General features: G+C 49.1%; 8 protein-coding genes across 8 annotated transcripts; 3 read left to right on the forward strand and 5 right to left on the reverse strand.

The window, feature by feature from the left end:
* Window positions 1-741: 741 nt before the first annotated feature.
* FIESC28_00783 (uncharacterized protein) lies at window positions 742-2,671 on the reverse strand (the record flags this gene model as incomplete). The annotated part of the gene is made up of 3 exons (XM_031154934.1): window positions 742-1,025; window positions 1,077-2,531; window positions 2,593-2,671. The coding sequence occupies 3 exons, from the start codon at window positions 2,669-2,671 to the stop codon at window positions 742-744; spliced, it is 1,818 nt and encodes a 605-aa protein (XP_031020969.1).
* Window positions 2,672-4,933: 2,262 nt separating this feature from the next.
* On the reverse strand, window positions 4,934-5,833 carry FIESC28_00784 (uncharacterized protein; the record flags this gene model as incomplete). The annotated part of the gene is made up of 1 exon (XM_031154935.1): window positions 4,934-5,833. One exon carries the CDS (start codon window positions 5,831-5,833, stop codon window positions 4,934-4,936), a length of 900 nt encoding a protein of 299 aa, XP_031020970.1.
* A 540-nt stretch (window positions 5,834-6,373) lies between these two features.
* On the forward strand, window positions 6,374-7,456 carry FIESC28_00785 (uncharacterized protein; the record flags this gene model as incomplete). Its single annotated transcript, XM_031154936.1, has 1 exon — window positions 6,374-7,456. The coding sequence occupies one exon, from the start codon at window positions 6,374-6,376 to the stop codon at window positions 7,454-7,456; it is 1,083 nt and encodes a 360-aa protein (XP_031020971.1).
* A 935-nt stretch (window positions 7,457-8,391) lies between these two features.
* On the forward strand, window positions 8,392-9,521 carry FIESC28_00786 (uncharacterized protein; the record flags this gene model as incomplete). Its single annotated transcript, XM_031154937.1, has 2 exons — window positions 8,392-8,494; window positions 8,545-9,521. The coding sequence occupies 2 exons, from the start codon at window positions 8,392-8,394 to the stop codon at window positions 9,519-9,521; spliced, it is 1,080 nt and encodes a 359-aa protein (XP_031020972.1).
* Window positions 9,522-9,562: 41 nt separating this feature from the next.
* On the reverse strand, window positions 9,563-11,662 carry FIESC28_00787 (uncharacterized protein; the record flags this gene model as incomplete). The annotated part of the gene is made up of 1 exon (XM_031154938.1): window positions 9,563-11,662. The coding sequence occupies one exon, from the start codon at window positions 11,660-11,662 to the stop codon at window positions 9,563-9,565; it is 2,100 nt and encodes a 699-aa protein (XP_031020973.1).
* Window positions 11,663-12,234: 572 nt separating this feature from the next.
* On the reverse strand, window positions 12,235-12,625 carry FIESC28_00788 (uncharacterized protein; the record flags this gene model as incomplete). Its single annotated transcript, XM_031154939.1, has 2 exons — window positions 12,235-12,475; window positions 12,531-12,625. 2 exons carry the CDS (start codon window positions 12,623-12,625, stop codon window positions 12,235-12,237), a joined length of 336 nt encoding a protein of 111 aa, XP_031020974.1.
* Window positions 12,626-14,181: 1,556 nt separating this feature from the next.
* FIESC28_00789 (uncharacterized protein) lies at window positions 14,182-16,218 on the forward strand (the record flags this gene model as incomplete). Its single annotated transcript, XM_031154940.1, has 4 exons — window positions 14,182-14,255; window positions 14,305-14,382; window positions 14,440-15,080; window positions 15,131-16,218. The coding sequence occupies 4 exons, from the start codon at window positions 14,182-14,184 to the stop codon at window positions 16,216-16,218; spliced, it is 1,881 nt and encodes a 626-aa protein (XP_031020975.1).
* A 227-nt stretch (window positions 16,219-16,445) lies between these two features.
* FIESC28_00790 (uncharacterized protein) lies at window positions 16,446-18,128 on the reverse strand (the record flags this gene model as incomplete). The annotated part of the gene is made up of 1 exon (XM_031154941.1): window positions 16,446-18,128. The coding sequence occupies one exon, from the start codon at window positions 18,126-18,128 to the stop codon at window positions 16,446-16,448; it is 1,683 nt and encodes a 560-aa protein (XP_031020976.1).
* Between the last annotated feature and the right edge of the window lie 1,948 nt (window positions 18,129-20,076).

Raw genomic sequence — 20,076 nt, forward strand, 5'->3', positions numbered from 1 at the left:
CTGACCCTTTTCCCACGATTCATGGGAAGCTCTTACATAACTGCTCGTATATGCATCGTAAAATCCTGTCAATTCCTCGATACGTTACTGAGGGTCAGGAAAGAACAGTACCTCAAGCATCCAGTCGTGTATATCGTAACACCGGACGGAATCCTGTTTTGTCAACGCCGAATTCGGGTTGGGTCGGCTTGCTCTATATAGACCTTCTCATGTGACTTCCACTGAGCACGCGAGCAATTGCCCAAGTTGGCTGTGATACACCAAGAAACCGCCAAGCCGTCAAGCGTGGCGAACGGGATGGAGCACCGTAAGCACGCCAAGACAGTACATACCTGCCAAGATCTCAGCTTGATTGACGGCTCTCGCCAAGAAAGGCTAAGTCCAGGGGTTTCTACGAAGTTGCAAGATGTATTGGCGCAGTGGCAATTTGTGTCAGATGGCATATCAGACGAAAGGCATACGCTAAATTCGACGTCATGCCCTAAATATGCCTAAGCGACAAAACCAATAAGGATCGAGAATGTGAGGGCTGCGATGAATGCAGGTTAATTTAAAACAAGTCTGAAATGATGAGTTTAGGATGCACAGTAGTTTGAGATGTATGAGTAAAGAGAGTATTTCAATCAATTAAATAGTACGGTAAACAGTTTTGACTTCGGTATCTATGCAGTCATGCCCCATCTATACCCAACCCATTCCAACTCCCACATTAAACGACAGCATGGTATCAAAAGAGTGCTTTTAGAAGTGAGGTGTGTTGAGAGCAAGACCCATAAGACATCCACCGATAAGACCGGCAATGGGAATGGTCATGATCCAAGAGAAGACGAGGAGGAAAACTCGCTTCCAGTTAACAGCCTTGATGCTGCCGTTGCAAAGACCGACACCGACAGTGGCACCGGTGATACACATGGAGGTAGAGACGGGGAGCTTGTACTGGGAGAAGACAAGGACAGTAATAGCAGCGCCCATCTCCATGGAAGACCCACGAGAAGGAGAGTGGTAGGTGATCTTGTTACCCATAACTATTGCGAGTTAGTGTTGTTTCAGTGATAGGAATCTAAAGTGAGACTTACCCTTCATGATGTTGTATCCGTAGGTGATGAAACCAATGCAGATCATAGCAGCGACAACACCAATCTGCCACAGAGGAACCTCGGCCTTCTTCTCGGCAGGGCGGCTAGTGGACCAAGCAGCGTACATACCAGCCCAGACACCAACAGCGTTACCAACATCGTTGGCACCGTGGGCGAAAGAAGCAGTGCAGGCAGTAATGACTTGGACGAAAGAGTACAGGTACTCAACCTCGTTGGGGTACTTGGGAGCATGCTCGTAGACGCGCTGCATACGACGACCTTCAGGCGTAGCCTCGATACCCATCTGGGCAGTGTGGATGTCGTAGTGAGCACCGTAGAGGAGAGCGACAACGATTTGAGCGGGGATACGCTTGACGACAGCGATCAGGTTGTGAGTCTCGTGGATGGAACCGGCACCGATGGGGTTGGCGTGGAGAGTTCGCATGGCCCAGCCGAGAGGTCCCTTGCCCTTGCGGAGGTTAGAGTGGTGAAGCTCCTCGGCCTCCTTGAGCATGCGCTGGTAGTCCTCCTGGCTAGACTCAGCGAGGTTGAGGTGTCGCTTCTCGTTGTTCTCGGAGCTGGCGGCAGTAGCGGGGGTGATCTCATCGTCGCTGATCTTCTTGGGGTTGTGCTCCTCAGACTCAACAGGGCCGATTTGAAGCTCGGAGGTGTGCTGGACGACAGCGTAGTCGGGAACACGGGCGTGCTCGGCATCAGGAGGAGCAGGGCGACTGAACAGGAGAGGGCCCCTCCAGGCGTCCCACCAGCGGAGGGTGTAGTCCTTCTTGATGACGACAGCGTGGACGAAGGGGACAAAGAAGATGGCAGAGAGGACGAAGAGACCGAAGCCGACACCGAGAGTCACTGAGGCAATGTACCAAGCAGGCTTCTCAGCGAGACCAAGACGGGGAGATCCCTTGTAGACGATCGACAGGGTGCAAATAGTACCAGCGATGAGGAAGAAGAAAGGTGAAGTCCAAACAGCCCAAGGAACAGGGTTCTTGCGCACATGAACAACATACTTGACCAACAGGAAGATGATCGCGGCAAAGCAACCAGCGATAGTGGGCGCCATAGCAAGACCAGCAAAGATAGCACCAAGACCCTGACCACCGTTCCATCCCCACTCAACCTTGCTAGCACCGACAGTAGCGATACCGACACCAGCGAGCGATGAAATGAGAGAGTATGTAGACGAGACGTGGGCGTTGTGCTTGGTGCACCACATAACCCATGTAGAGGCACCGGCGGAGGCACAGGCGAAGGCGAGGAGCTGGACGCCTGCGTTGTCGCGGAAGGCTTCCATGGGAATGATGCCGTTCTTGATGGTGGAGGCTGTTCGAGCGCCGACTGCGAGGGCGCCGAGCATTTCGAAGATGCAGCAGAGGACCATTGCTCCGCGGTATGTTACGGAGCGGGAGGAGACGGAGGTAGCCCAAGCGTTGGCGACATCGTCTGCACAGAATCGGTCAGTATCAATCGCATCATCAGGTAGGTAGGGAGGGAGATGACGTACTGGCACCATTGTTGTAGGCCTCAAGCAGAGCAAAGCAACTGCCAATGGCAAAGACGTAGGTATAAGCCTCGAGAACCATTTTGAAGGACTTGGTGTAACGAAGGAAGAGGCAAGAGTAATCTGCCTTTGTAGACGAAGGAGAAAGGGTTGGAAGTCGATGAGCAAAGAAAGAGGGGAAGGGTGTTTGAGTTCGGGGGCTTTAAAGGAAATTCTGCTACAGTCTCGATGGCAGAGAAACGGGTTCACGTCGCCAGGTTAGGATGGATCCCCATGCAAAAGGTACCTGCCGAGAAGAAACTAGACTACGCCATCACCCCCACTGTAAAGTCTCGAAGCTCTGCTGTTGCTCTTCGGTGATCCAATACAGAACATGGTGTCTACACCCGCATACGAGACGGCGTTAGTACGGGGAGACTAGCAATTAAGCATATTTGCCCAGTGAGCTTCATTCTCTACCCCACGTGCGTACACGTTCTGAGTGTCTGATTGGTCAGTTTGGATGTGAGTCGGATACGTGCAGGGGTGGAACGCCACGGCGGGACAAGAAATCGCCAAGTCAGCGGCGTCCGATCTTTGCTTGAGCTGATTTCTCGGCGAAGGTGAAGCTCGCGTGCTCTTTTGACTACTGCAGAAGGTTTTTAAACTTTTGATAAAGCTTAGAGTTATTTTGAAGCAAGACTGTATGCTTAATTCGTGATGGGTAACACGTGCATGATCTTCAATCAATTCCCTGTCCAGGTCCCCTTTCATCTCCGGGAAACAAATCATCTGGAGACAAATTACATGCCCTCTACTGCCCAGTGCACATGCGCCCGATATTTCCCTCAGCCGTTCCATACAAAATATCACCCGTTTCAAGCTCCCTCCAACGCCCTCTACAAAAACCACCAAATCCCAATCCCAAAAATTCCAAAACTCCACCGTTCGGTATCTCATCCTGGTTAGTCCACAATTCCGAATCTAGACTTTGCTCCCGTTAGATCGTTTCCAAGGGTGGTTTTTCCCATCTCCCCGCGTCAGCGTGTGAAACGGCCACATGGGGAAATGGAGCTATTTAACTGGCCCATTGACCCCAGACACTAAGAACTAAAACCTCTGATCTCGACCGACGGTTTTTTATCGGACGGTTCCGAGTTGGGCACGCATGTCATTGCCCTTTGATTGACTGCATTGAAGAAGCAATTCCTGTCTCGCTAGACCTTGTTTGTAAACCGACTTGAAGATCTCGGTGTCTGGAAAGAGCTTCAATCATCCAATAATTAAGCTTAGAAAAAGAAACGACGATCAAGCTATTGGATGATCATCACCATGAACTCACATCTAGACTTCCCTCTTGCCACAGTCTGATAACCATCGCCAAGTGCCAAGAAGGATCGTGCCGAAGAATCCGTCGAGAACGCCTTCCCCGTCAGCTATCTTGGCTGTGGCTGCACCCACGGGGGCCCTGGATTGGATGCGGACCCTTTGCTTTTAATGATTGATGATGTTCCTTACCAATGGGACCTTGAAAAGAAGCTTGTTTTATCTAGCGGCGTGGCCGTGGGGATCGTTCAGTGTCCACCTTTGGGTCATGCAGGTGTCAAGAAGCATTCTTTTGTTTGGTGGTTCCGTGAGATTGGGAGGCACCCTTGTTAAATTGGCTGTCAGCTTGTGACCGTGGTGCGACCGATCATATCCGGGTGCTTGTTGCCGCATCGTGAAGATCAACATGCTAGAGCATAGTGATGGCATAGCTGTGCTATGGTCTCGATTGTCAGGTATTGCCACGGGAAAATCATCGAGAGATGCGATGATATACATATGCTATCATGATGTGGTGAAGATCGGTTTGCCTGCCAGTTTGTGACGTTGAGGCAAAATTCATTCTCAAGTTGAAGTTCAAGCCATAACGGCTGATCTATCGCCATCCAACAATTCATAGCTTCAATAAGTACGTGTTAACATCGTGATCGAAAATTACCCTATAGTGAAAAGCATGAAGCTATGCCCATCCCGCATTTGGACTAGTGCTCTCTTATCAGTCGATCACGATAAGCTTTCCATTCCATCAGCTGGCTGGGGTAACACACGTTTTTGCGGATCTGTCACCGCAAGAACCTAAAGTTAGTAATTGACAGATTGAACACGGCTTTATGCAGGCTCAACGAATGGAGCTTATCTTGTGGTGGAGCAGCCTTCATGTTGAACATGGTGATTGCCTACTTACTGCTCAAAAGTCTCCAACCCCGATGCTACACTCCCATCAGGCAGGGATTCCAAGCTATTATTGACATTTCAATCAATTATCATTTGCCATCATGCCCTTTCCTGATGCTATTTGGCTTTCATCCAGGATAACTAATTACACCAAAAACTCCTTGATAGCAGTCAAAACCTCATCAGGCGCCTGCTCAGGAATATAATGTCCCGACTCAACACTCCGTCCTCTAACTTCCACCCCTTCATCGGCAACATCCCTCCACTCCTGCACGGCATCAAAACCCTTCTCAATAACCCCATGCTTCCCCCAAAGGACAAGCAAGGGACTCTTAATCTTGCGTCCAGCCTTCAAATCCTCCTTCGCCTCATCAAGATCCAGGGTCGCGCTAGCCCGGTAATCATTACACATGGCATGCACGGTATCATAATCTGCTAGAGACTTTGCATAGGTTTCGAAACACTCAGGTTCGAAGATTGAGATTCCGTCGCCTTGGCGGCCGCCCATGAACATTTCTGCTAGTTCGCGTGGTTTTGCAGTGATGAGCATTTCTGGCATGGGGGATGCTTGGATGAGGAAGAACCAGTGGAAGTAGGCTTTTGCAAAGTCCATGTCTGTCTTGCTGTACATCGCCAGCGTAGGACAAATATCCAGTAGGATGAACTTTCGAATACGATCCGGATAATCGACAGCGAGTTTATGAGCTACTCTCGCGCCGCGATCGTGTGCGCAGACGAAGAAAGAGTCCGTATAACCCAACGCATCCATTACATCGATACAGTCGCGTGCCATGGCGCTTTTCGCATATGATGCGACGTCAGCTGGTTTGGAAGACTGTCCATAGCCGCGAATGTCAATTAAGACGACATTGTATTTGTCAACGACTTGAGGAACGACGCGATGCCAGATATGCAGTGTTTGGGGAAAGCCATGGATGAGAAGAAGGGCAGGTTTAGAGGAGTCTTTGGTGGAGCTGAGGCCGTTGATGATGACGTTTTGATCAGACTTTGTCTTGATCTGGAAGGGTTGAAGGTTGTCGAACATGTTGGATGTTAATGCTTGGAATACTGGATAAATTATGAGCGTGTGAGCTTGACGTGGATGAACGAGTTATATATCACAACGCCCTTTGTTAGACAAGTTGTCTGAGTAATATGTTTGCATGGTGTTGCTTTGCGGAGAGCGACTATGCCGTCATCGTCTTAGGCAAACCGGTCGCTGTAACCTCGGTCTTTTCTTGTGCCGATCGAATTGCGACACGAGTAACCGCGGTCAAGTAAAACGACCACCAGGGACAATCTTTGAGAGTCTCATATGATCCGTATTAGTTGTTTGACTAATATACACTATCACGTTCGGCGACAGACGTGGTGTCACCGTCGGCCAAGGTAGTAAGATGCGGCGGACAAAGAAATGTCCGCCGTACGGTGGATAAAGTGGGGTCGCGCCGGGCTTGCGATGTCCGCTTCTCCTCATTGATCCGATATCGTGAACCCTGGAATGCCATTTATATGAACACCTTCCCCCCTATTAACCTCATCAATCTCACCAAACAATTCTCATCTTATCCAGATCACAGACAAAATGTCCAAACCTCTCAAAATCGCCGTCATCCCAGGTGATGGCATCGGCAAAGAAGTCATGCCCTGGGGCGTCAAGTGTCTCGAAGCCGCAGCCCAAAAACACAACATCTCCCTATCTTTCCAAGAATTCGACTTTGCCAGCTGCGATTACTACGAAAAACACGGCAAAATGATGCCAGATGACTGGAAAGACATTCTCAAGCCTTTTGACGCTATTTATTTTGGCGCAGTCGGCATGCCGGACCAAGTCCCCGATAACGTTTCCCTCTGGGGAAGTCTTCTTAAGTTTCGGCGCGAGTTCGATCAGTATATCAATCTTAGACCATGTCGTCTACTACCTGGTATTCCTTCGCCTTTGGCGGGTAGGAAGCCGGGTGAGATTGACTTTTGGATCGTGAGAGAGAATACGGAGGGGGAGTACTCTAGTGTTGGGGGTATTATGTTTGAAGGCACGGAACGAGAGACTGTTATTCAGGATACAGTTATGACGCGTGTGGGCGTCGATCGTGTTCTGAAATATGCCTTCGACCTTGCGCAGAGTCGACCGAGGAAGAAGTTGACCAGTGCTACAAAGAGCAATGGCATCAGCATCACTATGCCATGGTGGGATACCCGTGTCGCAGAAATGAGCAAGAACTACAGCGACGTCGCTGTCGAAAAATATCACATCGATATCCTGACAGCACACTTTGTTCAACGACCTCAGATCTTCGACGTAGTCGTAGGCTCCAACCTCTTCGGCGACATCCTCTCAGACCTGGGTCCCGCCTGCACCGGCACAATCGGCGTCGCACCATCAGCAAACATCAACCCAACAGCTACCTTCCCAAGTTTATTTGAACCAGTACATGGAAGCGCGCCTGATATTTACGGCAAGGGAATTGCGAATCCCGTGGGAATGATTTGGGCTGGTCAAATGATGCTGGAGCACTTTGGATACAAGGAGGCAGCTGATGGGATGATGGGGGCTATTGAACGTGTGCTCGGACGGGCGGAGAGTGATGTTATGACAGCTGATGTTGGAGGGAAGGGAAATACGAAGACTTTGGGCGAGGCTGTCGAGAAGGAGATTCTTTCTGGATAGATGTGTTGGTAGTGTGATCAATATTGATATCACGTGTGAGGCTCACCTAAGCCAAGCTCGGAATTGACGACGTCTGACTGGATGTCCTTTAAACTACAAGACGGGATTCGAAACTCACATAAGCCTCGGTGACTTTCGTGCTCAATGTTTTCTTTCAATTTCCGAGACGGGATTCACAACTTCGCAACAGGATTTTATAAAGTCTCACCGAACGTGAAAAATATCGCCGAATGCAAGGTATTATGGTGTTGGGAAGCAACAGAAGATGGAAGATATTGGGTATGACCTGGAGTAATAAACTCAAGTATCAGAGATAGGTGGTGTAAGTAAGTATAAGAAATTGTTCAATCTCTTAGGTTGAACCTTCGACGATCAAGTCCCGATACCCCACAAGTCAATCGTCTAAGTACCGAGCAGAAAAAAGGATGACGACTTTAATTCCATATACAGCCCAAAAAGATTTATTTTACTAATTTGTATACTGAAGCTAAATAAAAAATGGCTATTTACTACATCTGTATTATCTTACCAATTCGTAGGATAGAGGCCAATGAGAAGGTCTTGATATAGCGGAGTATACATACATGCGAAATGGCGGCAATCGAGAAACCATGTGGGCTATACGTGTATTATAAATCAGAAATCACTTCAGAGAACATTGTGAGCCAATCTGCTGGGTCTGCCAAGCTCCACGATTGCGGAATTGCATTGCCACTCCGCTAACGCTAGAATGCTGGATGGGTCCGGAATCTTGACGAAACCCGAGATCCACCATATTGCCGTGGCAATGAGGTCATGTATAATGCGACATGGAAGGATATATATATGGACTTGGGATCTGTATATCCGAATCTTTAAACTCTAATAGCTTCACCTCGAATACTCGATCTTACTCACAAGACTCAATTTTGATAACATTCAAAAACATATTCATCATGAAGGAAGCACTTGTCAATAAGGATGTCTCCGTCGAGATCGTCGACTCTCCCATTCCCAAGCCAGGACCCGGCCAACTCCTCATCAAGGTGGTTGTCGCAGGTACATACATCCCATAACCAGAGTATCTTAGTCACAACTGACAATTTTAGGCACAAACCCTAAAGACTGGAAGCTCCCAGTTTACATGGGCAAAGATGGCAACACAGGCGACGACATAGCTGGCACAGTCGAAGCCATGGGCGAAAACGTAGTTGGCTTTCACAAAGGTGACCGTGTGGCTGCCTTCCACGAGATGACCACTCCCCACGGCGCCTTTGCAGAGTACGCCATCGCTCACTACTACACCACCTTCCACATCCCCGAGTCTGTCTCTTTTGAGGAGGCTGCTACCATTCCTCTTGCCGCGTATACTTCTGTATGTGCCTTGTTCCAGGAGCTCCAGATTCCGGAACCTTGGTCACCACTTGCCAAGACCGAGGAGAAGAGGCCTTTGCTTGTATATGGTGCTAGTACTGCCACCGGTGCTTTTGCCATCAAACTTGCTGCGGCCGCAAATGTGCATCCTATCATTGCTGTTGGAAGTCAAAGAAGTGAATTCGTCAAGCCTTTCCTCGATGAGAAGAAGGGTGATGTGCTGGTAGACTACACCGTTCACGACACAGAGGATAAGCTTGTCGCTGCTATCCAAGAAGCGATCAAGAAGAGCGGCGCACGCTGCTTTAAGGCCTTCGACAGTGTCTCCGAAGACTCCACCATTCGAACTGTAACAAAAGCTATTGCCGGACCACCCGATGCTTCCGGACGCAAACCCCGCATGACAAACATCCTCATGAAAGAGAACGTCGAAGGCGCCGACCCTAGCGTCGAAATCGTCTGGTCCATGGTCGGACAAGTGCACAAGGACGATGAGAAGGATAAGATGCTAGGACTTACATGGGCCGCTGCCTTTTCACGCGGACTGCGCGAGGGTTGGTTCACACCCCATCCTTATATTGTTGGTAAGAAGGGACTAGAGGGTCTTGAGGAGGGCTTGAAAGGTTTGAGGGATGGAAGTATCAAGGCGCAGAAGTTTTTGACTATTGTTGGTGAGACGCCTGGTGCCAATGCTCAGAATGGACCTATCTAGAGTATCTAATTCTATGTTCTTTTTCATCTTCGTATACCTTTTTAACGACGCGTTTTATAGTGTCTAGAGCGTAGTTTGTGAAGTTTGCTGAGGATGTTGTGAGGACTGTTTGAACTTGGGCGGGTGTCCACATTAGGTTTGTTGAGGTCGAAAATGGAGATGTCTGACAGGTCAGTTGGATCATTATGAGAAGTGTCAGAACTTACTGCTGGGTTATAGTCAGGGTTGATGCCATTCGGTAGAAGTGGACAGTAGATGACATAAACCTCATGGCCATTCTGCCTTTTAGCCCGAAACACTCTTGCATACTGATCTAGATGCCGAACTTCGATCTCCGAACCAAGACTCGAGTCTAGATCAGGGTTTTTCTGGGGTCTGTGGAAGATATTGGTGTCCTCTTGAAGCTCAAAGTCAAAGTCCGCAGCCCAGTGGTGTAAGCGCTGGACGGCGGCTCCAGTCTGAACATCCGATGATGAATCGAAGGATATAAAAATACCGACACCTCGTTCTGCTCTTGCGAGGACATGGTTGGGGAGATTATTCGCCATGCCGCAGTCCATTAATCCTGTACGTCCTTGGGCTTCCCATGGCGTATGGTGTCCCGTTGAAGCGTCTGTCACGGCGCTGGGTCTCTGAACTTCCGTGTCGGCTGCATGTGATCGAAGTTCGGCGTGCTCAGACGTATGTTCCCTCGCCATAAGTGGCTTCTCAAGTCCATAAAAAGGATTCGGATCATGGCCCGCTCGAATTGGATTTCCCCACAGACCCTCAAGCTGCTTGGATTGGAGTAGTCTGTTGAACGCCCCAACCAAGCGCGCCATGATTGTATCCTTGGGTATCGACACCAGAAAAGCTTTAATACACTCCGTCAACGGTCCTGCAGGTGCGCTTGTGCACTGGCCGAGGAGAAGTGAGAAGGATTGTTCCGGACGACGGTCGACTGAGTGGCCAGAGACAAAGGTGCGGCCCCATGACCACGATGGGACGTAGCGATTGAGATCCGGACTTCCGATTTCGAGAGGTGAGATCTCGAAGTACTGGAAGAGCTTCCTCGGTCGACTCCCTGACACACTTCTTGAAGCCGCCTTGTCTTGAACTGTAATCCCATCCAGAACATCAGTCACCTTTCTCGCAGGACTCTTCCTCACATAAGAATACTTCGGAACCCTCCTAACAGCAGCAAGGATCGGCATCGGCTCCCTCCCTTCCGCAATGCCACTTCTCTCCCAGATCCTCGACCACTGGAACATAGCTCTTCCCAAACTTCCCTTCCCCTCCCTTGATAAAAGCATATACGTCGCCGTAAGCGTAGAATATAGATCCATAACACTCAATCCAATAATACTTTTCTGCGCTTTACTTACCAACGGACCGATGAGAAAGTAAACACCCTTCTTACTTCGCGCGACTTTGTTAAGAGCATAAATACTCATGGGATGCGCCTTTTCACTCGCGACAGTTAAATAGTGATCGATCAGTTTTGAAATGTCGTTACGAGCGATGGTGTAGTATCCTGCCAAAGTCCAGCAACTACCGCTTACACCAGCCGTCCAAGTGATACAATCCCACAGACCAGCTTGTTTAGCGGCGTGTATGAAGCCTGCAAAACCGTACATGACTCTATACCCGCCGCCAGAGCCACCGAGGGATATGAGCGGGACATCTCGTGGGTCGACCTTTTCGTTTGGTGGTAGGTCAAGAAATTTGCGTAGTGAGTCTTCACCTTCTGATGACATCCGAAGTTGGCGAAGATTTATAAATTTCTGCTCTTCTGGGTGTAGAGATGAGCTTTGGCGGACTTTTGCGTCCCATTTCAGTTCGGGGTATGTTTTGCTGTCTGATTCATCGCGTTTGAGAAGCTTCCTGACAGAAGCGAGGTCTTCTGCTCTGGCGTACCATCTCTGCACGATACGCGTCGCTTTCTCGGACAATGAATATTTTTCCTCACTAGTAGTGTGTTGAATTCCGTGTGGGCTTGGGCTTGATGTCAAGATTCTTCCATTGCGAAAGCGCGTTGGCTTGGTTGTTTGAAACCGCGATGATACGGGCGTCGCCTGTACGAGGGAGACCAATGCACAGAGACAGTACGTTTTGGCGTAGAGATAAGCAGGTGATTTACGAACTGAGGTTAAAATGACCATATTGGTCGTTTCTTTGGGAAACTGTCATTACATGGGTGTTGGGTGGTGAATTGAAGTAAACAGCGCGTTGAAGTCGGTTGCGTCATTGATGACTTACCCAATTGAGAAGCCAGGATGATGAGGCGAATGAGCCACGTGGGCTTTAACTCACAGCATCTTATCTTCGAACCTGATGCATCAATGACCCATCTGCGAGAATATCCCTCAAGCATCAATGCGGCTCTCAAATCTCTACATACATCAACCGATTGATTCGCGAAGTCCTTGTCGCTGAAGCCACAAGTGAGAGGATGAACGTTACGACCGCGAAACCTACCCTGCGACCACGACATGAGAGAAGAGAAAGAAGATTCGAGCAGGTATCTAGGAACATAGTGTTCAAATTGGAGGTATTTTTCAACAATAAGAGCCACGCCCGGTTAGCTCAATCGGTAGAGCGTGAGACTCTTACGAGTACGCGATCTCAAGGTTGCGGGTTCGACCCCCGCATCGGGCTGTTCCTATAAAACGATTTCTAACATCGTGGCGATTCTTTTTTTGCATTTTGTACCTATAATTCTCCCTACAACCCTTTAAGGCTGCTTGCTACCCGCCAAGTTATGCATATCTCCCTCTTCACCGACCTTGAATCCCTTCTCATCTACCACTGAAGCCTTCTTTTGTGCGCCCGTGCTTCCACTTCCCGAGCCGGGTTGGTTGAGGATGTCATCCACTCTGTGAGATGTTCCCTTGCTATTTGCTGCGTCGATGCTTTCTCCTAGGTTGGCATCTACAACTCTTCCACTTGTCTCTTTTGTTTCATCGATGATGTTCCTGGTTGAGATCAGTTAATTGTCTTTAATGGCTTAAGGACAGTGCTTGAACCTACTGTGCTTGGCCATGTTGATTCGAGTCCAATGGGGTTTGCTCAAAGGTCTTGGAGTGACCGCCGGGCGCGGGATCATTGGGCGCTGTTCCAGACATATCTAAAGTATTATATATAAGATTGTTGGATTATTGATGAGATGCTCAGATGTCAATGTTTGAGTATGAAGCTCGGCTGTTTTGTGCCTCTTGATCGTCATACAGCATCATCACCTCTACGTCATACACTATCACGTGAAGTTGAAGTCATACTCAGCCAAGCGAATGCACAATCTTATCTGATTTTGATTGAGATGGCCTGATATCAATCATGAGAGAGTCTTCTCATATCAGTCGAATGAAGAGGATGGCTTGTTGTCACATGAGAATGGCCAATTCCCCGCGTCGCAATCAATCGACCCTAGACCCTGAATGAGACCCTGATGTTCCTCCAACGCATTGATGCGCTCAAGTTCAAGGCGGTCAAAGCAAACAAGCAGCACTGACCAGATCAATTCAATTCTTCTCTTCTGTTGTCTTGACAAAAAACATCAAAAACAAACACGATCCGATATTTCGGACCATTCTTTCCCAATAAGGCTAGCTAATCCCGCGCCCAAAGAAGCTATCGATTCCAACGCCAGCCACATCTAGGATCAAAAATCCCATTCAAGTATCGCTTCAATTCGACATTTGTTGGTAACGTCTCTGATTCGTTACAGGGCGGATCATTGATTATGGAGTCTTAGCTGTTGGCTGTCAGACTGTTTTCTTTCCACGATCACGATTGCATGTGAGGCAGCCAAGGGTCCAGACCTTTGTCCAGCGCATCATTGACCCTGCCAAGGTGATAGTGCGACACTATTGAGGGAGGACCTGGGGCACTAACCCACTGTGAAAGCTTGACCGCTGGCATGAAGTACGGGGGGTTGTTTGAAGGGATCGAGCTATCGAGGTAGTAAATGACAGGATTATTGTACATAATTCATATTACAGATCTTGGCTTAACAAGATCTATCAACGCCCGATCTGTCATCCGCGCCCAAGATGTCACCGTATCTCTGTAGTAAGCAATTGACCAGCCAGAATAACAGGCCTCCCCAGAAGTATCCCCCCAAAGCGGGCCCAATATTCATGCATCCGGCGCAGCTGAATTTCTAGCTTCAATCAAGCGCAATCTTTATCTCGCCCGCCTCGCTCGCTTAGTGATATTTCGGGCACTCCGATGACACTAAAGGGAATAACTCAGCGTGCATCAGACCATGGCTGAGTCAACCAAGCTTAACGAGAGGGTGATGGTTAAGGTTGAACGATGATGCGCTGAGGCTCTGCATGCAGCTATTCCCCAATTGACTGTATTCCGTAGGGCTAGCCAACTCAATCCGACACGTTGGGTCAGGATGCAAGCTGGACGTTAGAATGTAGTTTAGCGAAAAGCCTGACCGTTCTATTTTGAAATATCGTGGCTTTTGATCTCGCTTGTTTGGTTAAGATGCTTTCGCTTGTTATTCTCCTAGAAGACATTATTTATATCCTTGCTTTTGTGGCGTTTCTGTTGTTTATATACTAGTGAGCCATTCCCCTGGGATTTATGTTGGATGATCCTTTCTCCTTTCAGTCATCATCTATTTCCTTATTATCTTGGGCTTTGGAGTTATCGGTATACCTTTACGAAAATGACTGTTACGACCTGTATGAAAGAGCTGGAGCGCCAGCAATGTTTTATCGACTACCCAAAAGCACAACAAGGGTTCGTGGTCATTGTCAAGATTGTTGGAGCGCGTATTGACATGTGACAGACCAGAGACGACGATAAAACCAAGGAAGCTCGATAATCCAGTCTTGAGGGGTCCGGTATTAGTCCTTGTTGTATTCTTGTAAGTCCACCACTCTATTGCATGTCGATAGACTAAACTAACCTAAGTTCCCAACAGTATCAACTGCATCCGCTTCATCCGAGAAATAGTCTGGCACAACGCCGGTTTCGCCTCATTGAGAAACATTCGTGAATCTCTCGAAGTCTATGAAGCACGATACGACCCAGCAGTAATCCCACTACCCGGCTACTCGGGATCTGCTAGCGAGACATCTGGTGATACAACCACACAGGTCGATATTGATACCCGACAAACAATCACACCTCCAGAATCCGTCATCGAGGAGGCGGTACCCGAAACACCATATTACTCCATCGCCGATTACCGAAAACTATATCTCTCTGGCAAAGCCACACCAACAGACGTGGCAAATGCCTTATTACCGCTTATTCGTCGGGATATCAACGGGAAACACTCGACATCCTTTATCAGCACAAGAGTAGATCTTGTTTTGAAAGCAGCCGAGGAATCAACAATTCGATATCGCGAGGGGCGGCCGCTTGGACCGCTAGATGGTGTTCCTGCCGCTATCAAAGATGACTTCGATATGGATGGTTATGAAATGACGATGGGTTCGAAGAATAATTATACAGGTAAAGGCGTCAGCACGGGATCTATCACAAATTGGTCTGCCCGTAAGCTCCAGGATGCGGGCGTAATTATGCTGGGCAAGCTAAATATGCATGAGTTCGGAATGGGTATGTACTCTTACCACTAAGCGGGATTGACGTGTGCTGACGTTATAAAGATACCACAGGCAACAATCCCATCCACGGCACACCCCTCAACCCTTTCAATCCAAAGTACTATACAGGAGGGAGCTCATCAGGCGCTGCCTACGCCGTAGCCGCAGGTTTAATCCCGATAGCCCTAGCTGGCGATGCAGGAGGTAGTATTCGCATCCCAGCATCTTACTGCTCCGTCTTTGGCCTCAAACCAACCCATGGCCGTCTCTCGTCGTTCCCAACACCGAACCCTGCGCCGACATGCTGTGTACAAGGCCCTATGGCAGCAGACATGCACTCCCTCGCAACAGTGTACGATATCGTCGCTGATCCGCATCCCACGTCTCGTTTTCCTAGACTTTACAGGGAGCCGTCGCGGGGCAGGAAGATTCTCGGTATTTATGAGCCGTGGTTTGATCTTGCAGCGCCGGGTGTGCAGGCTATTACAAGACGGATGATCAGCAAACTTTGCACCGAGTTCAACTATGAGATCGTGCCCATCACAATACCGTTTACAGAAGAAGGACAAATTGCACATGCAATGACTGTTTTGGCAGACGCCGCTTCTCTACTACCAGAATCATCAAACACAACAGCCGCAAATAAACTCCTCCTCGCAATGGGCCGCACAACACCAGCAGGAGATTACGTCCTAGCTCAAAAGCTCCGAAATTTATTAATGCAGCATCTTGCGCATTTGTGGCAGATGCACCCTGGTATGATGATAATTACACCAACGACAGCTTGCCCGGGGGCACCGATAAAAGGCGGCGCAAATGAACTCAAGTATGGATTGAGTGATGGGGATAGGACGATAGAGAGCATGACTTATGTTTGGCTGGCCAATTTCTGCGGCATGCCTTCTCTGTCTGTTCCTGCGGGATATGTCATACCTGAAGGACAGGATCGGGCGGGTGAAGAGGCTCATGAGAGTACTGTTGAAGAGGTACCTGTGGGGTTGATGGTTACTGGTGAATGGTGTACTGAGAAGGCGCTGCTGGAGTTTGGTGTGGAGGCAGAGGCTGTGTTGGGCGAGAAAAGATGTAGACCATCTGTTTGGGAGGATATCATTGAGCAAGCTAAGAAGATTGCTGGGAGTAATGAAAAATGATAGTTTAGCCCTCTTTTCTTGGAGTTGATATACCCACATAGAGAGAACAATACAATTTATTAATGATCAAGCGAGACATCACTGTAACAAAGTAAATGGCGTCAATTTGTAGTTTATTCATCCTAATTAAGACTATCGCCAACCAAGTCCAGATCATATTAATGTGGCTGTACTGTCTTTTAACCTCTATACCCATCCCATCCCAATCCATTAAACGCTCATCTCATCTAGAACCTTCTCACAACCGCCCGTCGTCCAGGATATGTTGGTGCGACTGTCGTGTTTGTCACTCCGCCGTTGGGTAGAAGGACGGGGATGTCCTTGGCGCTTGGGGGATGCTTCAATGCTTCTTCGATGGGCATCTCGCCGCCGTGCTCTTCCATGACGGTGTGCTCGGGTTTGGAAGGGGTTGGGTGCTCCATCATTGTGGGGATGTGTTCTGGGGCTGCTTCTTCTGCTGGAGCTTCGGCGACTGGGTGTTCAGCTGCTGGGGCCTCGGCGACGGGCGCCTCAACTGGGTGCTCTGCGGGAGGTGCTTCGGTAGCAGGGTGTTCGGCAGGGGGTGCTTCGGGAGCTGGGTGTTCAGGTGCGGCGGGCTCAGCAGGTTCAGCGGGTGCCTCAACTGGGTGCTCGGCAGGTGGTGCTTCAACGACTGGGTGCTCGGGAGCTGCGGGTTCTTCCACGACAGCCGTCTCATGAGCAGGTGGCATAGGTGTAATGGCTGTTGTGACGGTAGCTGGCTCATGGCCCTCGGTGATGACGACCACAGGATGTTCAGCGGGTGGTTCAACGACATGCTCAGGAGGAGTCTCGACGACAGGATGCTCAGCAGGAGGCGCGACATGCGTAGGCGCTGGCGCAGCGTGTGCAGGAGCTTGCTCGGTAACAGTGTGGATAACAGTGACGTGAACAGGCTTCTCAACTTCGACGGTATGAACCAGTTCCTCAGTGACGGTGTGGACGACCTGGACTGGAACCTCGACTGGCTTCTCAACGATCTGAGTGTGCACGACAGGGACTTCAACGGTGTGTTGAACAGGAACCTCAACGACTTGAGTGACGGGGACCTCGACAGGCTTCTCGACCTCAACGACGGCAGTGTGAACCAATGTCACAGGCTGTTCGACAGTCTGGTGGATAGTCTCAACAACAGTGACAGGCTTCTCGACGGCGACTTCGTGGACGGAAGTCTCAATGACTGTGACGGGTCTGTCGACCTCCACAACGGCAGTATGGACGAGAGTAACGGGCTGCTCGACGGTTTGGTGGACGACTGAAGTCTCGGTGACCTTGACCTCCTTCTCGACCTCGACGACTGAAGTGTGGACCAATGTCACGGGTTGTTCGATGGTTTGGTGGACGGTCTCGACGACAGTAACCGGCTTCTCAACTTCCACCTCTTGAATAGACGTGTGAACAACTGTAACGGGCTGTTCAATAGTCTGGTGCACCACCGAAGTCTCAACAACAGTAACGGGCTTCTCAATCTCTACCTCATGCACAGAAGTATGAACCACCGTCACAGGCTGCTCGATAGTCTGGTGAACAGTCTCGATAACAGTAACCGGCTTTTCGACTTCCACCTCGTGTTGCACCGTCTCAATCACGGTAACAGGCTTCTCGACTTCGACGTGCACGATGGACGTGACAGGGACTTCAACATGCTCCGTCACAGGAACCTCGACGTGCTCTGTGATAGTAGCATGTTGCACTTCAGTAACGACTTGATGTTCTGTCACGGTGACATGGACCGTCTCGTGGACCGTCTCAGCGGGGAGGTGTACCGTCTCGGTAACAGGTTCGCAAACAGCCTCAGCGGGTGGTGGGTTTGGGTTTCGGCGCCAAAAGGGTGGCGAGGCGGTCGCGAGGCCAGCCAGGGTCGACACGGAAAGGAGTGTTGAAGAGCGCATCGTTGACTGATTAGGTAAGGGAATGTGAAATAAACTTGCGATACCAGCTCGCGCGGACGGACAAAAAAAAAAGAATGAAAGATTAATTAACGACTGTAATTAAAGAATAGAAAAATTGTTGATACACACACCAGGCGGATAAAGAGAAAGAGAGAGAAAAAGGAAAAGAGGCTAAAGAGGAGGGATAAGAAGAGGTTTATTCTTTCCACTTTGGGGTCATGATGTTTTGTTGCATGGGCCCTCTTGGTGGAAGTGTTTTGACTATGAGACGTGGCTGCGGTTCGGCAAGTGTAATCCGTGCAGTGTTTCTGCCCGTGTCGTATAGCAACATGGTACGATGGGGATTCATCCAGTCTCATCCCAGCTTTTCTTTCAGGCATTGTGTAGTGATGACGACCAGCTCGGAAAGTGCTCGTGCCGTCACCAAAGAGTTCGAGGCCCCAAGGGGTTCAGACAGATGTGTTTGGAGGAGGTTCTTGGCGATTGGGATCTCAGTCTGCACCCAAGCGTAGAACCCTTGCCTGAATCCCAGGCGGAGAGATGAAACCCCTGTTGATAATAGCTTATCGTTCCTTATCGTACCTTTAAGCTTATGATCGTTAACATTAACCTATGAAACTCGACACCCCCGCATCATCTTGGCGAACCCCTGGCCGCAGCGGAAGCCTCTGGTCCCGGCCATGGCGACCCGTTTCGATGTTTCAGCCTTTTTTTTTTTCTTGGGGAAAATAAATACCTGATATCTCCTGCTCCAAGTCCCACGTTTTTCACCAGCGTTTTGGAACAGCTGTCAGAGTTTCAGCTTCTAACTGGAATGAGTTCCTCCCGCCAAGATGAGCTTGACATGTGTGTGAAAAGGACGGGACAGGTTTGAGATTGATTGCTGTTAAAAAGGGCTTTGACCCGCCTTGCTTTTTCCCTTTTTTCTGTGGTTGAGTCAGTGTTGCGATGGCTTCACTCATTGACTCAAGCCCGACGGACTTTATCGGCGCGACAACCAGGACCACGGTAAGTCAGCACGCGTCAATCCGAGCATTGTAGTGTAGTAAGAGGCAACCCATCTTGCCTGGTCCCAGAAGGTTACGTAATTCGCAAGGTCTACTCCAAGTTAGGACGAATTGCACTGCCGTGATCACGTAGTATTATAACTTAATTGCCAAGATGAATATTCATGCGCGACTGAGCTGTATCTTATCGCGAGTCTGTAAGAACTGGGGTCAAAGAGTTGGAGAAAAGATGAAACAACCCCACTGTAAAGTTTTCGTTAGCAGGGATTGGCCAATTGGGTGCTTAGGATTGGAAAGGTTCTTTGAGATCTTCGGTTTCGATAGGGTAGGTTCAGCTTGCAAAGGGTTTTGTTGCGATTTAGTCTAATGAAGAAGATGAAATCGGTATACAGAGCGGTGCGTAGTAAAATGGAATAGTATGAGGTATTTTATCACTATTTTCACCTGTAAGACGAAGTAGTCGGCAGTCATAAGCATGGAGAAAATGATTTTACAAATATCAACGTTCATGTGCAGCTAGGAAAATTTATAGCAGCAATTTCTTTGTGGTTTTCAGTGCGTTGCTTCAGCCGGCCGTCAGTGTGTTATCCGTACCTCCTCTACATTGTCTATCTACTTTGTTTGGAAATGACGTAAATCTTTTCTCTTGGGTCAAATAAGAGTTACAGATAGAGAGTATCGCGAGATAGAGGTGCGGGTAATAAACAGTCAGGGCATCAAGGAGGGCTTGTCTCCACTTCTCTATCTTATCATATGCTGATAAGATAGTCGATAAGCTACATCTTGCACGCTGAGATTAGTATGGGACTAGAAGTACCTCTGGCGATAAGCAAAATACTTCTCTCGTAGTGCAACATACACTAGAAATGCAAGTACCTCAGCACTTATCAGCTGGAATCCCTGTGTGAGACCCCTTGCCCGCAAAAAGGTTGAACCCATTG

The sequence above is a fragment of the Fusarium coffeatum genome (assembly GCF_003316985.1).
Source record: "Fusarium coffeatum strain FIESC_28 chromosome Unknown BRIP53273_contig_22, whole genome shotgun sequence".
In the NCBI taxonomy this organism is placed as follows: domain Eukaryota; kingdom Fungi; phylum Ascomycota; class Sordariomycetes; order Hypocreales; family Nectriaceae; genus Fusarium; species Fusarium coffeatum.